Source organism: Carlito syrichta, unplaced genomic scaffold (assembly GCF_000164805.1).
Source record: "Carlito syrichta isolate Samal-C Ts95f unplaced genomic scaffold, Tarsius_syrichta-2.0.1 Scaffold312149, whole genome shotgun sequence".
NCBI classification, from domain to species: domain Eukaryota; kingdom Metazoa; phylum Chordata; class Mammalia; order Primates; family Tarsiidae; genus Carlito; species Carlito syrichta.
The window spans coordinates 385,593-402,739 of NW_007256245.1; the positions used below are offsets into that span (position 1 = coordinate 385,593).

Consider the following 17,147-nt stretch of genomic DNA (forward strand, 5'->3'; position numbering starts at 1 on the left):
GGACGGAAGCGGCCACTGCACTCCAGTCTGGGTGACAGAGTGAGACTCCAACTCAAAAAAAAAAAGTAATCTATAGTGGGAGATTAGGGGGAAAATTGAAAAGGATTATGTACAGTTTCAAACTTCATAAATTATATTGAAATTATGCCTATTGGTATTTAATATTTTGTAGATTCAATGTTTTTGCTTTTTCAGTGGGCTTCTTACAAGTCACTAACCGGTTGTATTAGAAATAACATTGAATTGATTTTGTTCAAGTTTTACAACTCACATCTAGAATTAATGCTTATGCCACTGAAACTTTATTCTGGGAATTATTTTTCTTTCTTTTTTTTTTTGGTTGTTGTTTTTTTTTTTTGAGTTGAAGTCTCACTCGCCCAGACTGGAGTGCAGTGGCTGCTTCCGGCCACCGCAGCCTCGACCTGCTGGGCTCCGGCGATCCTTCCGCCTCAGCCTTCCGAGTAGCCGGAATTACAGGCACATGCTACCACGCCCAGCTGATTTTTTTTTTTATTTATTGTAGAGATGAGGTCTCGCTGCCCAGGCGGGTCTCGAACTCGCGGGCTCAGGCCATCCACTCACCTCAGCCTCCCAAAGGCGCGGGATTACAGGCTGAGCCACCGAGCCCGGCGAGAAATATTTTTCTATACCCATGGATCAGTCAACTTTAAATACTAATATAGAAAGTAGAATTCAGTGGCTTAACCCTTTTACTTGTGTTTTGGTTTGGTCTTTATTGCTTTTGCTTAGTTGTTCTTGACTATTAAATCTTTAATGAAAGTTTTTTTGTTTTGTTTTACAAATCCTTGTGTCAAGGGGTGAAGTTTTTTGTTTTTTGTTTTGTTTTGTTTTTTTGAGTCGAGGTCTCACTGTGTTACCCAGGCTGGAGTACAGTGGCACACTCACGGCCAACGCAGACTGGACCTGCTGGGCTCAGGCGATCCTTCCACCTCAGCCTTCCAAGTAGCTGGAATTACAAGCATGTGCCACCATGTCAGGCTAATTTTTTTTATTTATTGTAGAGATGAGTTGCCCAGGCTGTTCTTGAACCCACGGGCTCAGGCAGTCCTCTCACCTCGGCCTCCCTAAGTGCTGGGAATATAGGCGTGAGCCACCACGTCCGGCCTGAAAGTTTTTTAGATCTAAATTCAATTCCAAATTAACTGCATCTGTGTAGTATCCCTATTTGGCAAATAAAATGATATGTTGTAAAATAAAGTAATGGTATATTATTTTTACTTGCATTTTCTCTGCAGAGTAAAAATGTTTATAATGTTAAGAGGATCATATTTTTAAAATTATGTGGCTTTGAAAAAACTGTCTTTTTTCTACACAGAATGAAGATGTTCGACCACACATCAGAGACAGATTTCGCTTGCATGATTTGCTGCCCCCAGATTAAGTGCAAAGACTTGTCAAATCACTGAAGGGGGAGAGAATGCAGGACCCTTTTGGACTAAGACAAAAACATTGCCATTACTGTTGAAATTTTGCATTTTTGTACCCCGTCTTGCTTTTCTTATCTTTGGTGCCCAATAATAATCAAGGGTTACAGAAAGAGACTTTATCTATCTCAGATTGAATACATACAGTAGGTAGGCTAAAACAGAAGAGTCTTTAGAACTAGTGCAACTCCAGTGAAATTTTTTTATGTACAGGACATCTGCAGTTTATAAAGAATTCTGTTTCTGCCACCAGCAGTTTGACCTGTAGTCACACAGGATTTTATGATAATAACAGAGATGAAAATGGACTTTTATTTTCTCTCTGTTTGGTGCTCTAAGTGGGTTTGTAGCCACTTTTCTGTTACTTTATGATTCTCATTTCAACAGGAATGGCCAGTAAAAGTTGTTTTATTTTTCCTGTTAAGGTTTATAACCTTTTTACATTTTTGACCTGTATTAGATTAGAATTTCATTATGCATTCCTTTTAGTTGAGGCGCTTCATAGTTTTCTGGAAATAGTCAATTTTTAGTTTATTATTATACATTTGAATGGCCGTTTTCCTGCGTTGTCTGCCTGCATATTGTATATTTGTTTAAAAATATTCTCTACTTTTAGTCCATGTAAGTTTCATTTAAAAAGACATGCATTTATATTTTGTTTCTGTGATATTCTGCTGTAGGTGAATCTTTTCAAAAATCAAGAGACTGGGTAGATAGAGAATATGAATGACTAATATTCAAAAGATTTAAACCATTGTGATGGCGTGTATTCCCAAATGGTAATATCTTGCAATGGCACACAGATTTAATGGATAAAGGTATACCTCAGACTTCACTGTGCTTACCAATCTTTGAGGAGAATGAGTTTGGTCACCTGTTGGGCTTGATTTAGTTACTGCTGTCTTTGGTTTTCTCCAGGAATGAAGTATTCAGCACAGTGACTCAGTATTTTTAGTTGTTTTGCATGGGCTGGTAGTACCTCTGTTATGCTCTCAGTTACAATCAGTATAAAACTCTGTGTAACAGTCTTGGTACCTAACAGTAGCTATGCATAATCCTGTGGCACAGTACACTTCCAAGCCACCAATGCAGTTAATATGCTCTCATAGTGGTTTTTCTATGCTATATGAAAATAGTCTTCAAGCCTTGGCTCTCGAATGCAGCTACGAAAAGAGGTTGATATTTTTATAGTGGCGTGTAATCTCCTTTTCGGGAGGCTTTTTATGGAAGGTAGAATTTGTAAAAGTTAGTATGCTTTGCCTCTCAACTGCATTGACATGCCACAGGCTCAGACTGTTTTTGTGTAAAGGATGTCAAAGAACGGCACTTTTTCTAAAGAGAAGTTTGATATTTTGTATGCTTGTTAAGAAAGTACAGTATTGGAAATTAAAGGTGGACAACTGATAATTGAGGAGTATGTCAATTAATTTTTTATGTATATTACCTGTTTACTTGTACAACTTACTGTACAAATTACATGCAGCTTCATTTTCAAATGAATCCTTAAAATAAGGAAATCTTTTTAGGAAAACATTTAATTTTTGTATTTTTGATTTTAAAGGCATGAGTTATGTCAATTTTCAGTGTATTAATGAAGATTTTAACTTTTCATCAGGTTGAGTGTTTTCTTACTATATTATCTGTTGTGTATGTAGTTAGCATATTGTGTCACTGAACTGTTTAAAAATCTAGCATGTAGAGCAAGCCTGTTTTGTGGAAAATCCTTATTCATTAAAAAAATAATCATGGCAGATTTTCTGCAAAAAAAAAAAAGCAAAAGCATTGCAATTCAGAATATTGTTTTTTTTTTTTAATTTAAAGAAAGGTATTTTGCTTGCAGGAAAAAATATTACAGATTCATTTTAATGAGAATCTTTGAAATGTATTTATCTTTAGGGCATCTGGGCATCTTTACACTGTTTGTCTTCTGTCTTTCTTGAAATAAAATGTACATACGTTACCTTTACATATGCTCTTGCTCAAAATTGTGAACCTAGTTAACATTTCTCCCTGCTCCCTCCCTTTTTATGCTCAAACAGCAAGACCTATACAAGATCTGAGCTTTCAGCATGCAGCATAATTGCTGAACGTTTTCCTGATTAAGTAAATACAGTATCAAAGGGCTTTACCATAATTTAAAGAGAAATGTAAGCACCTATACCATTGTGCCAGTGCACACTAAAGTAATAAACACCAATTTCTAAATTAATCATCTTTTATGAATTGTAAACTTGTTTTCAGCCCCATGCTAGGAAAGTTCTTTTAAGTTAGCTGATAAATGAATCAAGCATAAAGAAATAAACTAAAGATAAATCTTATATAGCCTGAGAAAATTTCTTGAGACTAAAATTAGTATACTTTTTCTTCATTACTTAAATCATTTTTTTAATTTAAAATAATTTATAGAGACAATTTAGCCAGCTTCCTTTCCCACCTTTAATATAATGCTTTATCTTCCCATTACCATTTCTGTTCTTTGTCATAAGTGTAAAACACTTCCATTTAGTTAATGGGAGCTGTATATTTTTTGAACTGAGGATATGCCTAGTCCCTTCAGCTCACACAGGAAACATGAACTCTTAAAAAAACTGACTATAGTAAATGCAGGAGAGATGTATACCTGATGAGACACAGCAAAAAGTAACCTGTATACACATTACAACTTTGAAGTACGTATTTAAATTGTGCTATTTCCAGTGATAAATGTCTGACTTTTAAGACATTCTTTTAAATATTTGTGTCATTGTTAGGATGTTTTAATCAGTTGTGTTTTTAATTCCATGTAATATATGTAACCCTCATTAGATTTTTTTACCACATTTCTCCTCGGGTCCTAAGAATTGATGACAATTCGTAACAGTAATTTGTTTTGTATTAGCTAGTATGTATATTTATTTACCCGATGGCTTTATCTGTCTCCCAAAATTTGTTTGGGATTTGTTGAAAGCATTGTGTAACTTCTATAAACAACTATTTTCTTGTAATTGTCAGTGAAATGGATGTGTACATTGTTTTTTTATATATTTTTTTTAAGGGTTAACATAGAATTTTTTTTAAAAAAATTTATCTTTGGCCAATGACTTTTTCAGCTAGATACTACTTTCATTCAGCCTTCTAAAGAAGTTCGTTTCTCATTGTCCTGTTCTGACAACTGCCTGAAAAACAGAGACTTCATCTCATCAATGAAGAAAGCATTTCATTATTCCTACAGATCTTTCCAGCGAGCACAGAATTCTTCATAAGGACCAGATCTCTTCCACGTCTGTTCAATCACATAAAGCTAAAATGTAAAGGACACTGAAGCCTTTATTTAATTGTACTAATATGATGGTGTTATATGCTACATCATTAGCTAGTTAAGGTTTTCTGACCTGACTTCTCTTTGTCTTCCTAGGTATTTATTTGTTATCTCTCTTAATCTTGTGTATCTAAATTAACTTAGTTAATAGTTACCCACCGAATAACTATGCCAAGCAACTAGGAAAGAATGTTTATTTTATTTCCCCTTATAGGGGAAGAGTGGACTGGGAACAAAAATGTATGGGCCAAAAGGCCTTAGGTTGTTGTTCATTCACTTTCTTACTCCTCTCATGAGCTATATTTGAGTATAGTATTTTTTTAGTGCTGATGTGCTTATGTCATCACTTTTCATGTCTTCCTGAGTTTAAAGCCTGTGAGGAACCTGTATAAAATACTTGTAAGAATTTTCATAAGAACCACAAAACTCAGTATCTTATATTTAAATGCTATTTAAATTATTATTGGAATCCAAGTCTCACTAACCAGGATACATTTTTATAAAATGTTTCTCTGTATCTTGAAATTACTTGCCCAGAGGCAAGCGTTCTGAGGATATAACACGTTTTGAGATCTTTTTAAAGAGAGGAAAAGAGAGCAACATGTTTATACTAGCTACTTTATGGTTTTGATATTCCTATTTTAAGATATACCAGTGGGTTCCCAAACCTGTTCCGAAACCTGACTGTTCATTAGAATTACTCTGAAGAGCTTTTAAAATACAGATTCCTGGGGCCTACCCTTGGAAGAACTGTCTCACTGGGTCTAGAGTGGGGCCTGAGTTCTGTTGTTATTTTTTTTAAAGCTCTCCCAGTGATTCTAATAGCCAGGTTTGGGAAGTCACTGTTTTGAATAATGTGACAGTGGTTTGAGAGTAGGTAACAAAATAAAAGTTTACCAGACATCTCTTTGTGGTAGAGTTTTGTTTTAAAGCCGGGACCAGGCCAGGTGTGGTGCCTCAAGCCTGTAATCCCAGCACTTTGGGAGGCTGAGGCAAGAGGATTGCCTGAGCTCAGGGGTTCGAGACCAGCCTGGGCAACTTGGTGAGCGCTTGTCTCTACAATAAATCAAAAAATTAGCTGGGCGTGGTGATGCATGCCTGTAATTCCAGCCACTTGGAAGGCTGAGGAAGAAGGATCGCCTGAGTCCAGCAGGTCAGGCTGGACCATGAGCGTGCCACTGCACTCCAGCCTGGACAACAGAGTGAGACTCCGACTCAAAAAAAAAAAAACTGGGACCAGATTTCACAGAACATATTCAAGATACATGGAGGAATAATAAAGAAGATTGAGGCTACTGCTCATTATCATTTTTGTCATTCATACTTTTAAGAGTTTGCATTTCTAGGTCTTGGAATAGTTGATCATATATACAGCTGAAGGACATGTCCCTGAATGAGACCATTATATATATTATCTGTAAAATATTTCACTATTTTTTTATTTTATAAATCTTTGTAGAAATAAGCAATGAAATTCTACTTTCATCTTTTGAAATGGGATTTTTCAAGGCAGAGTCCTTTTGGCATTAAGGTAGGGGGGAGTTAGTATTCTCTCTGCCTGTTTCCACGTGAATCAATATAAAGTCATGGACATTAAAAGTCACAATTTAATTTCTACTTATTTACTATGCAGTATAGCCGTGAACAAGTAATGTAGATTTAGTTTTTTCATCTCCAAATGCCCTGATCACCCTACCTCACAGGGTTGTTGTGGGGATAAATAAAACTTTTATGAAAGCACTTTTCTGTGATGATATTTTGTCAGCCACCAGAAACTATATTTCTGACAACATATTTGTATAGTGCCCTTTTTTTTGTTTACAAGTATATAATTTTTCATATTTCCTTTTTGATGTTGATCTTTAGGACAGACCTGTAAGGACCTTTAGAGTTGGTTACAGATGAGGAAATTAAGGATCAGAGAAAGCTGTGACCCAAGACTAACCACTCCTCTGGGAGACTTTGAATTCATTTATCACTACAACATGCTATTTCCCAATACCTTGGCATTCTTCTGTGATTGTGTTTGTGTATGGATACAAAATTTTCTCTAGTGTATAAACCAATTTAGCCAACCAAATGTTATTTTGTTTTTTTTTTTTTGAGTTGGAGTCTCATTCTGTCGCCCAGGCTGGAGTGCAGTGGTCGCTCCTGGCCACCGCAGCCTCGACCTGCTGGGTTCCGGAGATCCTTCCGCCTCAGCCTTCCAAGTAGCCGGAATTACGGGCATGCAGTACCACGCCCGGCTGATATATATATATATATTTTTTTGAGTTGGAGTCTCACTCTGTCACCCAGACTGGAGTGCAGAGATGAGGTCTTGCCGCCCAGGCAGGTCTCAAACCCGCGGGCTCAGGCAGTTCACTCACCTCAGCCTCCCAAAGGCATGGGATTACAGGCTGAGCCACCAAGCCCGGCCCAAATGTTATTTTTAAATGTAAGACCAGGAGCGGTGGCTCACGCCTATAATTCCAGCACTTTGGGAAGCCAAGATGAGAGGATTGCCTGAGTCCATAGGTTTGAGACCAGCCTGGGCAACTTGGCAAGACCTCATCGCTATAATAAATCCAAAAATTAGCCAGGTGTAGTGGCATGTGCCTGTAGTTCCAGCTACTTGGAAGGCTGAGGCAGAAGAATCACCTGAGCCCAGCAGGTCTATGCTATGGTGGCAGTGAGTGTGCCACTGCACTCCAGTCTGGGCAACAGATTGAGACTCTAACAAAAAATTTTTTTAAACAGCCAGGCGTGACGGGTCAAGCCTGTAATCCCAGCACTTTGGGAGACCAAGGTGAGACGATTGCCTGAGTCCAGGGGTTCAAGACCAGCTTGGGCAACTTGGTGAGACCTCATCTCTACAATAAATCAAAAAATTAGCTTGGTGTCTTGTGCCTATAGTTCCAGCTACTTGGAAGGCTGAGGTGGAAGAATCGCCTGAGCCTGGCAGGTCAAGGATGCATGGCTGTGAGCCTGCCACTGTACTCCAGCCTGGGCGACAAAATGAAACTCCAACTCAAAAGAAAAAAAATGTCATACCTCACATTCCTGGGGAACCTGGTGCTAAACCATTCGTAGATGACCTACTTCTGGGTTGGTATTTTGTATGTAGCAAAGCAGCTTCCTCACTGTGATCTATTGAAAGTCAACCCTCAACACAAGGGTTTGAAAAAAAAAATTGTAAGGACTATACAGTGGTACAAAATAGGCCTACAGATAATCTAATTTTTAAACTAAAGTATGCCTCTTTATTTTACACATAAGGAATGGATTTATTTATATTTTGAGATGAGGTCTCACTCTATAGCCTCAGCCTCCTGGGCACAAGTGATCTTCCCACCTCAGCCTCCCAAATAGCTGGGACTACAAGCATGCACTACCACACCTGGCTAGCTTTTGTATTTTTTTTTTTTTTAATTTTTTGAGTTGGAGTCTCACTCTGTCACCCAGATTGGAGTGCAGTGGCCGCTCCTGGCCACTGCAGCTTCGACCTGCTGGGCTCCGGGGATCCTTCCGACTCAACCTTCCAAGTAGTTGGAACTACAGGCGTGCACTACCACACCCGGCTAATTTTTGATTTATTGTAGAGATGGAGTCTCATCAAGTTGCCCAGGCAGGTCTCGAACCCGCGGGCTAAGGCAATTCACTCACCTCAGCCTCCCAAGGCACGGGATTACAGGCTGAGCTGCTGAGTCTGGCTCTTTTGTATTTTTTGTACAGATGAGTCTCACTATGTTGCTGAGCCTCGTCTTGAACTACTGGGCTCAAGCAGTCCTGCCTCAACCTTCCAAAGTGCTGTGATTACACGTATGAGCCACTGCACCAGGTCTAGGAATGGATTTAGAAGAGTGTCTTCCCAAGATCACAGATCTGGAACTAGAACCTGGGTCTTTTAATTGCCATTACTCAAAGTGATGATTTTAAAAGGAAGGACATACTTAATTTCTGGAACTACTGTGAACACAGGTAAAATAAAACACTTGAGGATACCAAACTGAATAAAAGGGGTTGGTTTTGAAGAGGAAAGATAAGATGGCAAGAAAGAACCAGATTATAGCGAGCTAAGATGGATTTATGTTTGATCTATGGGCTAAGACAACTAGCCAATTTAACTGTAGAATAGCACTCTGGCCCACCCCAATCTCTGTGATATCTCGTAACTATTTTCCCTAAGCTCCAAAAGAGTGATACACACAAAGGTTTGAGAGTCACTGCAGTAATCCTTTAGAAATAAATGATTTTGCTTCAGGCAAATAGTTGACTTGGAAGCATGGTTACTGAAAGTATGAAGCTCAGAGTCAAAAGGCCTGAATTCAAGTCCCTGAAAACTTAGCAACTTATTAGGCAGGACAACTGTTATCTATAAAATGGGTGCACTAAGACCTACTTTTCGGAATTTATAAAGATGAACTAAAACACCAAGGCATGATGTAAATTGTAAAGCAACATACAAGTAACTTAACAGAATGGAGATGTTAAAGCAGCTAGTTCACTGAGGAAGAGATGAGAACTATACACAAGGTTTTGGAGATTGCTGAAGCCAGAATGCAGGCGTGAGCAGTAGGATTGAGATATTGTAACAACAGAGAACCACAGATGTCAGGGAACGTTTTTTTAAAGAAGCCATGGGTAATAGGTTGCATTAAAAAAAAAACTGGAAGCCAGGCTCGGTGGCTCAGCCTGTAATCCCACGCCTTTGGGAGGCTGAGATGAGTGGATTGCCTGAGCCCGCGGGTTCGAGACCCGCCTGGGCAGCGAGACCTCATCTCTACAATAAATCAAAAAATCAGCTGGGCGTGGTAGTGCATACCTGTAATTCCGGCTACTTGGAAGGCTGAGGCGGAAGGATCGCCAGAGTCCAGCAGGTCAACGCTGCGGTGGCCGGGAACGGCCACTTCACTCCAGTCTGGGTGACAGAGTGAGACTCCAACTCAAAAAAAATAAATAAAAAATAAAATAAAAATTAAAAAAAACTGGAGAAGTAATAATGGAGCGGTCACACATGACTGTTGAGAAAATTTTGATGAAAATATTGAATGTTAACGAAGAATTGGATGATGAGAAAATTAAGAGTAACTGTTAGATGGCTTCAAGTATGATAAGTAGTTGGGACAGCAGACTCACATAAAGTATTTGCCCAGTTAGGAGAATACCCTTAGGAATGCATGAACCAAATGAACTAGAGTTTTTAGTGGCTACTATATAATAAGCTTTTTCTCTGTTGCCCAAGCTGAAGTGCAGTGGCACGCTCATGGCCACCACAGCCTTGACCTACGGGGCTCGGTGATCCTTCCGCCTCAGGCTTCCAAGTAGCCAGAACTACAGGTGCACGCTACCACACCTGGCTTATTTTTATTTATATAAGTCTCATCAAGTTGCCCAGTCTGGTCTTGAACCCCTGAGCTCAGGCAATCCTTTCACCTCGGCCTTCCAAAATGCTGGAATTACAGGCTTGAGCCACCATGCCTGGCCTTATAATACGCTTTAAAGTTGTATTTGACAGGATAATAGATGTTAAAGTTAACTGAGTAGCCTCCCTAATGCCCGTAAAAAGTCACTTTAAAAATAACACTAGCTGGGCTCGGTGGCTCAGCCTGTAATCCCGCGCCTTTGGGAGGCTGAGGTGAGTGGATTGCCTGAGCCTGCGGGTTCGAGACCCACCTGGGCAGGCGAGACCTCATCTCTACAATAAAATCAAAATTAGCCGGGCGTGGTAGCGCGCGCCTGTAATTCCGGCTACTCGGAAGGCTGAGGCGGAAGGATCGCCGGAGCTCGGCAGGTCGAAGCTGCGGTGGCTGGGAGCGGCCACTGCACTCCAGTCTGGGCGACAGAGTGAGACTCCAACTCAAAAAAAATAAATAAATAACACTACATGGTCGGGCATGGGGGCTCACGCTTATAATCTCAGCACTTTGGGAGGCTGAGGTGAGAGGATTGCATGGGCCCATGGGTTCCAGATCAGCCTGGGCAACTTGGTGAGACCCCATCTTTACAATAAATCAAAATATTAGCCAGGCATGGTGGTGCATGCCTGTAATTCCAGCTACCTAACACTGACACTGCCTTTAAACTTACTTTATTTATCTATTTTTTTGAGTTGGAGTTTCACTCTGTCGCCCAGGCTGGAGTGCAGTGGCACACTCACAGCAATCCCAGGGTCGACTTGCTGGGCCCCAGCGATCCTTCCACCTCAGCCTTCCAAGTAGCTGGAACTACAGGCATGCTCTACCATGCCCAGCTAACTTTTGATTTACTGTAGAGATGAGGTCTTGCCAAGTTGCCCAGGCTGGTCTCAAACCCGTGGACTCAGGCAATCCACTCACCTCGGCCTCCCAAAATGCTGGGATTAGCCACTGAACCCGGCCCCCTTTAAATTTATAATCTAGCAGTAGAGATTGACATGGTTGGGAAAAGGTCATAAAGGAGAATGGCTTTGAAAGTGCTAATAACAAGCATTTAAGTGGAGATTTTTTGTTTGTTTTTTGAGTCTCACACTTGCCTAGGCTGGAGTACAGTGGCATGCCACCGCAGCCTTTACCTTCTTGGCTCAGGCAATCCTGCCTCAGCCTTCCAAGTAGCTGGAACCACAAGCGCACACCACCACACCCAGCTAATTTTTTTATTTACTGTAGAGACGAGATCTCACCAAGTTGCCCAGGCTGGTCTCGACCCCCTGAGCTCAGGCAATCCTCTCACCTTGGCCTCCCAAAGTGCTGGGATTACAGGCATGAGCCACTGCGCCTAGCTTAAGTGGAGATTCTTAAGAGTATGTATTGAGGAGCCAAAGCTAGGTTTGGTTGTGGGAGGGGAGGTTCAAGCAGAGGAGTAAATGGTTAAGTTTGCCTTTAAAAGATCACTTTGGTTGGGCTCGATGGCTCAGCTTGTAATCCTGCGCTTTGGGAGGCTGAGGTGAGTGGATTGCCTGTGCCTGCGGGTTAGAGACCCGCCTGGGCAACTTGGCAAGACCTCATCTCTACAATAAATAAAAAAATCAGCCGGGCATGGTAGCGCATGCCTGTAATTCCGGCTACTTGGAAGGCTGAGGCGGAAGGATCACTGGAGCCCAGCAGGTCAAGGCTGTGGTGGCCAGGAGCGGCCACTGCACTCCAGTCTGGGCCACAGAGTGAGACTCCAACTCAAAAAAAAAAAAAAAGATCACTTTGGGGCTGGGTGTGGTGGCTCAAGCCTGTAATCCCAGCACTTTGGGAGGCCAAGGAGAGAGGATTGCCTGAGCTCATGGGTTCGAGACTAGCCTGGCAACTTGGAGAGACCTCATCTCTACAATAAATAAAAAAAAATTTAACTGGGCATGGTGGCGCAAGCCTGTAGTTCCAGCTACTTGGAGGCGAGGTGGAAGGATTGCCTGAGCCCAGCAGGTCGAGGTTGCAGTGGCTGTCAGCATGCCACTGTACTCCAACCTGGGTGACAGACTCTGACTGACAAAAAGAAAAAAGATCACTTTGGAAATAGACTGGGTGGATGGGAGACCAGTTAGAAGTTATATGACTTTCAGTGGTTTCTCTCACTCATGACATCTCTGGCATGTCTCTCTTTCTCTTTCTCTAATTAACTTTGTTTTAAAACTTTCAAGGAAGGGCCAGGTACGGTGGCTCAGTCTGTGATCCCAGCACTTTGGGAGGCTGAGGCGAGAGAACTGCCTGAGCCCAGGGGTTTGAGACCAGCCTGAGCAAATTGGTGAGACCTTGTCTCTACAATAAATCACAAAAACTAGCCAGGTATGGTGGCATGTGTCTGTAGTTCCAACTACTTGGAAAGCTGAGGTGGAAGGATCACCTAAACCCAGCAGGTCGAGGCTGCAGTGGCCGTGAACATGTCACTGCACTCCAGTCTGGACGACAGAGTGAGACTCCAACTCAAAAAAAAAAAAAAAAAAGACTCCAACTTAAAAATAAATAAATAAATTTTTTAAAATGGTAAAAATTAATTTAACTGTTTCTGTATCAAATCTTAAAAATCAAAAATCAAATCTTCTTAAAAATGTACCCCTAGCTGGGTGCCATGGCTCATGCCTGGTATCCCAGCACTTTGGGAGGCAGAGGTGAGAGGATTGACCTGAGCCCAATGGTTTGAGACCAGCCTGGACAACTTGGCAAGACCTTGTCTCTACAATAAATTAAAAAAATGAGCCAGGAGTGGTGGCGCTCACCTGTAGTCCCTGCTACTTGGGAGGCTGAGGCTGGAGGATCACCTGAGCTCAGCAGGTTGAGGCTGTGGTGGCCATAAGCATGCTACTGCACTCCAGCCTGGGTGACAAAGTAAGACTTCAACTAAGAAAGAAAAGCAAGTATTTCTTTTCATAAGAATTCATTGAAAAAAATGTAATGACTCAGTAATTTTGGCATTTTATACATAGGAGTTTATCATCCTGGCTGTATTTGCAATTAAAATCTGCTCTTCAAGCTTTAACCTACTTCATCTTTTATGAGAATTTTAGTCTGGTGCTTAATACTGCCTCTTAAAAAGAAGCCATGAGCAGCTCTGGTTCATTTTTGCTGTCATTTACTCTCCTATAGCTTTAATGATGAAATTTCTTAAGAAGTTAATTGATTACCTAGTTGCTAATCTGTGTAAAATGGGAATATACTTTTACAGTATTTGTGATTATAGGACTCCCTATATGTGGAGACTAACATGTGAATCACAGTTTCGTTTTTTTATGGCCGAATGAAGTTCCTATAGGACACAGTTCTAGATACTTGTTTTCCTGCTTCCTCATTTGAAAAAGTAGTAATCATAATACTGAGTGAATTCTCATTTTCTGCTTCAAAACTTCTAAGTTTTGCACACACATAGCCCGTATAGCTTTCCATAGCACCTTCAACCCCCAAGCCCCATTTTCTTTTTCTTTTTTTTTTAATTTGAGTTGGAGTCTCACTCCATCACCCAGGCTGGAGTGCAGTGGCACGTTTACAGCCACCCCAGGGGTGACCTGCTGGGCTTAGGCAATCCTTCCGCCTCACCCTTCCAAGTTGCGAGAACTACACGTGCGTACTACCATGCCTGGCTAATTTTTTGGTTTGTTGTAGAGATGAGGTCTCACCAAATTGCCCAGGCTGTTCTCGAACCCATAGGCTCAGGCAATCCCCTCACCTCGGCCTCCCAAAGTGCTGGGATTATAGGCTTGAGTAGCTGTGCCCAACCCCCATGCCCCATTTTCAATTGCACATGATTTAATACTTTGAAGTTAAGATCCCCAGAGCCTGGACTAATACTTGGTACAGGGTAGGCACTCAATAATTGTTGAATGAATAAATTAGCCCACATTTCAGAATTTGGACTTTTTTTTTTGAGTTGGAGTCTCACTCTGTTGCCCAGGCTGGAATGCAATAGCACGCTTATGGCCACTGCAGCCTTGACCTGCTGGGCTCAGGTGATCCTTCTGCCTCAGCCTTCCAAGTAGCTGGAACTACAGGTGTATGCCACCATGCCTGGCTAATTTTTGATTTATTGTAGAGACAAGATCTTGCCAAGTTGCCCAGGATGGTCTCAAACCCCTGGACTCAGGCAATCTTCTTGCCTTCACCTCCCAAAGTGCTGGGATTACAGGTGTGAGCCACCACACCCAGCCAAAATTTGGACTTCTAAGTCCAGAAAATTTATTCACTCAGTGCATCCAGAATTAATGAGATCAAAATCACAAGACACTAATTTTTAAGCCAAATGTCAATTTTATTTTTTTTTTTGAGTGGGAGTCTCACTCTGTCGCCAGACTGGAGTGCAGTGGCCGCTCCCGGCCACCACAGCCTCGACCTGCTGGGCTCCGGCAATCCTTCCGCCTCAGCCTTCCAAGTATCTGGAACTACAGGCGCGCGCTACCACGCCCAGCTGATTTTTTGATTTATTGTAGAGATGAGGTCTCGCTGCCCAGGCGGGTCTCGAACCCGCGTGTTCAGGTAATCCACTCACCTCAGCCTCCCAAAGGCGCGGGATTACAGGCTGAGCCACCGAGCCCAGCTAATTTTTTTTTTTTAAGTAGGAGTCTCACTCTGCTGCCCAGGCGGGTCTCAAACCTGCGGGCTCAGGCAATTCACTCACCTCGACCTCCCAAAGCGTGTGATTATAGGCTGAGCCAACAAGCCTGGCCAGATTTTTTGTTTTTTGAGTCAAAGTCTCACTCTGTCACTTAGGCTAGAGTACAGTGACACCATCACAGCTCACCGCAGCCTCAACCTCCTGGGCTCAGAGCAATCCTCCTGCCTCAGCCTCCCAAGTAGCTGGGACTACTGGTGTGCACAACCATGCCCAGCTAATCTTTTATTTTTGTAGAGATGAGGTCTCACTATATTGCCTGGGCTGGTCTTGGACTTCTAGGCTCAAGTGATCATTCCTACCTCAGCCTCCTGAAGCCCTGGGATTATAGGCATGAGCCACAATAATGGCCCATGAATTTAAGATTTTTAGCTGAACCCAAGGATGGAATTTACTGGAAAGATACTTGGGTACCTTTTGGAATTTTTTTTTTTTTTTTGAGTTGGAGTCTCACTCTGTCTCCCAGACTGGAGTGCACTGGCCGCTCCTGGCTACTGCAGCCTCAACCTGCTGGGCTCCGGTGATCCTTCCACCTCAGCCTTCCAAGTAGCTAGTCTTTTGGAATTTAATGAAGAGCTGGACAACTGGACCTCAGGGCAGGTAGGAGGAAGGAAGGTGGTTTGAGAAATCACTTGAGCAGGAAGTTGTGGCCCTCCAGGATGCTGTCATCAGCCACCAACAACTCCCAGGCCTTTAAGAGTCTTGAGTTCCAAAGCTAGTCCTGAGAAAGAAAATCTTAATTATCTATTAATTCAAAACAACTCACCCCAAACTTAGACATCTTAAAATAACTTGTCTTTCACAGATCTATGGTTTGACTGGACTCAGCTGGGCAATTGTCACTCAGGGTCTTCTGTGGCTGCACACATATGGTGATTGGGGATGGAGTCATTTGAGGACTCAACTAGGATGGATATCCAAGATGGCTTCCTCACTCTCATATACGACATTTCTGCTGGGAGAGCTCAAACAGTCAGAGGCTGTTTCCTCTCTAAATATATAGCTTCTCCATGTCATTAACTTGAACTTCATTACAGAATGGTGGTCTTGGGGTAGTAAGGCTTGGTGGGGCACAGTGGCTCAAGCCCGTAATCCCAGCACTTTGGGAGGCTGAGGTGAGGGGATTGCCTAAGTCCACGGGTTCGAGAACAGCCTGGGCAACTTGGTGAGACCTCATCTCTACAATAAATAAATTAGCTGGGTGTGGTAGCACGCCTATAGTTCTGGCTACTTGGAAGGCAGAGTCAGAAGGATTGCCTGAGCTCAGCAGGTTGACACTGGGGTGGCCGTGAACTTGCCACTGCACTCCAGCCTGGGCAAAGGAGTGAGACTTCAACTCAAATTAAAAAAAAAAGACTTCTTAAATGGTAGCTGGCTTCCACAAAAGTGAGAATTCCAAAAGGCACAGGTGGAAGCTTCAAGGCATATAATAGCCTAGGCTTGGGTGTCACTTCTGCCCTAATTCTCTATTGGTCAAAAATGAATCAGGGGTAGCCCTGATTCAAGGGAAGAAAACTACATTAGGAATTGAATACTGTTCATTGAGGGTTATGTTGGAGACTAGCTACCACAGAATTTGATGGTTCCATAGGTTACTTATATTCCTATGAGGGGCAAATCCAGATTTTACATGGATTTAAACACATACAAGTTAGACAGCTTTCTTGAAGAATGAAAAGGATCCATTCAGTGAGGGGCCCTGAAGGTTAAGCTTCATCAGATTCATAGTTAATATACTCCTGACCCCCTGCAGTCCAATCAGCTATGTTATGGCAGCATACATCACTTTGGGGAGTCCACCTACTCTTGTGTACCAGGAAAATAAGGAATTATTGTGAGCTCTTCCCACTCAACAGAAGTGTCCTGTTCAATATAATCTGACCATTTGAATGACTAGCGTCAGGTCTCCTGACCTCCAAGCAGTGATTTTTTTGAATATGCCATATTCTACGGTATTTCAAATTTTTAACTTTTTCTTACAAACTCTCCCACACACTAGAAGAAATATATGTATACATATCTTCCACACAAAGACACAAAGAAGACATATATATCTTCTTCCAATTTTTATCTATATTTTTTCTGTCTTTTTTGAGTTGGGAGTCTCACTCTCACCAGGCTAGAGTGCAGTGGCATAATCATGACTCACCACAGCCTCGACCTCCTGGGCTCAGGAGATTCTTTCACTTCAGCCTCCTGAATAGCTGGCATGTACCACCACTGCAGGTGCGTACCACCACGCATGGCTAATTTATTGATTTTTTTGTAGAGATGAGATCTCGCTATGTTCCTTGGGCTGGTCTCGAACTCCTGAGCGCAAGCAATTCTTTTGATTGGGCCTCCCCAAGTGTGGGAATTAC

At 42.0% G+C, this 17,147-nt stretch overlaps 1 protein-coding gene across 4 annotated transcripts in view; it reads left to right on the plus strand.

The window, feature by feature from the left end:
- The window catches only part of CTDSPL2 (CTD small phosphatase like 2), an 80,285-nt gene extending 75,543 nt beyond the window's left edge, over positions 1-4,742 (plus strand). For all 4 annotated transcript variants that reach the window (XM_008069626.2, XM_021718384.1, XM_021718383.1 and 1 more), the window contains exon 13: positions 1,337-4,742. In XM_008069626.2, coding sequence (XP_008067817.1) covers positions 1,337-1,402 — 66 coding nt within the window. In that variant the 3' untranslated portion in view covers positions 1,403-4,742. The remainder of the gene's footprint in view (positions 1-1,336) is intronic.
- Positions 4,743-17,147: the final 12,405 nt, after the last annotated feature.